The 1900-nt window shown below is 42.3% G+C and overlaps 1 protein-coding gene across 1 annotated transcript in view; it reads right to left on the bottom strand.

Annotated features, from left to right (window-relative positions):
• Positions 1 to 443: 443 nt before the first annotated feature.
• The window catches only part of T265_10094 (hypothetical protein), a gene marked incomplete at both ends in the record, with an annotated part of 18924 nt that continues 17467 nt past the window's right edge, over positions 444 to 1900 (bottom strand). The window contains one exon of the mRNA XM_009176364.1: positions 444 to 720. Within this exon, the coding sequence (XP_009174628.1) occupies positions 574 to 720 (147 nt within the window). The remainder of the gene's footprint in view (positions 721 to 1900) is intronic.

Here is a 1900-nt window from a genome sequence, read left to right as displayed (position 1 = left end):
TACACAAAAGAAGCAGGTCGATTCAGTCAGCTGACAATAAATCAGTCAACTTTGGGAAAACTGGTTGTTCAAAACTCTCACAGGTGAATTTACGAAGTGAGCAGATGCTGGCTCGGAGGTTCTATCGTAACACTGTCGACTGACTTGGTGGTTTCGAAATGTGGTCTTCAAGGGAACATATAAAGTACAATGTACACTGGAACCACCATCGATCTTGATATTGTCACGTGATTGAGGTAAGCGACAACTCATCGGATGGTCCATGGTTCAAACCCTTATTTCCTTGTTTGCATCTGTCTAAACCTTGGCAAACTGAGAGTCTAAAGTTCGTTCAATTGAAACGCTTTAATGGCACTGAGCAACTGACATGTCGTCAACTGACCTTCAGCTCCCCGTAAATTTTGTAGTTCTCTGAGAAACTTGGTGCAGAACAATTTATCACTGAAATAATTATATTATATTGTGGTTGAGGGGTTAACCTCGGTAACAAAAAAAGTGATCACTATTTTGCGTGCACGGAAAATTGATGTTGGTTTTCTTGGGAAGTAACAGGTTTTGAACATCCAGAATATTTCATCCAAGCAGTTTGACAAACTGAATTTTTCTTGTTTGGACTTGCCTCCTAGGATGACGAGGGCCACAACGACTGATTAGTTGTGCTGCTAAAATGACACTGATCATTGTTGGATGACCACTGAGGCGAGATTTGAATTGTAAAATCTAAAATGTTGAAGAAAACGGGAGAAGAAAATTTGCTTACTCAAATTCGTCTCGCTACTTCCTGTCTAGCCTGTCTAGCAATAGCTTGGGGGAATTCACGTGTTATCAATTTAAAACAGTCTAAAATATCGAAATGTCGAAAACAGTGTTCAAAAACAATGTGTGTAAAAAAGGTGTAAAATAAAGATGAGTGTATTTCTCGAAAAAAGAAACGACTTGTTATTTTAGGGTAGCGGAACCAAGACGTCTTCAGGTATTCAAAAGTCGTTGTCTTAGATCTACAGCTCATGTGGGTTGGTGACAGCGAATTCGTAACGGGGCAGTTAGAAAGCGAGTGTTCGGTTGTGCAACGGGCACTTCCATTGGAGAATGCGTCCAGCACCAGAAGCTGCTGCGTTTTCCGTAGACAGTGCTGTGTCTCATGCCCATTCCAGAGGGGTAGAACCAGAAAAGTTGCCCGAAATTGACCTGGTAGAGGGGGATGAAGGAGATTGCGAAACATCAGGGTTCTATTGGTGCTACTCACCTCCCAGGATGGGGACCACGTGACCCCCACTGCGCCTGGTTGGAGACCTACAAGATATGACTGTCAACCGATGTCAGTGGCGTTCTTGTTGGCAGGTTTTTTATCCAGATCGCCTGAGTGAACGTCTGGAGATGTAGGCACTCCGGAATGATTGTAGTAAGCTAGCACTAAGTCCCTTCCCCGTCCACTTTCATTCTTCTCTTTACAATAGGGCATTCAACTAAACCATGTTTATAGGGTACGGAAACATCGGTGTTAAACACATATCATGCTATCGATGATGATCATGATGATGATTCATTTGACGAGTGGATTGAGACGTCTTGAATTCATGAAAATGCACTCTGGATAATTAGTTACTGATTGCATTATCGGACATTGATGAACGTTCCAGGACGTGCTATTCAGCCATACCTACGCTCATCAGGAACTGCGGTGAGAATCTCCATGCAATAGCAGAAAGTTGGTGAGCAGATTTCATCGTAAAGTAGGGCGTTTCCAAAAAATACGTTTTTAAAATGCTGATGTAACTGATTGTGTACTTTTGTCACATGGATCCCTGCAAGCCGACACACATGAGAATCACATGTTTGAGGATATTTTTAACTGGGAAGCTTTGAACCGTTCTTTTTTGATAAACACGTTAGGTGCGAG

The sequence above is a fragment of the Opisthorchis viverrini genome (assembly GCF_000715545.1).
Source record: "Opisthorchis viverrini unplaced genomic scaffold opera_v5_330, whole genome shotgun sequence".
Taxonomy (NCBI): domain Eukaryota; kingdom Metazoa; phylum Platyhelminthes; class Trematoda; order Opisthorchiida; family Opisthorchiidae; genus Opisthorchis; species Opisthorchis viverrini.
The sequence above is the reverse complement of the archived record's forward strand: the minus strand, read 5'-3'. Positions and strand labels throughout refer to the sequence as shown.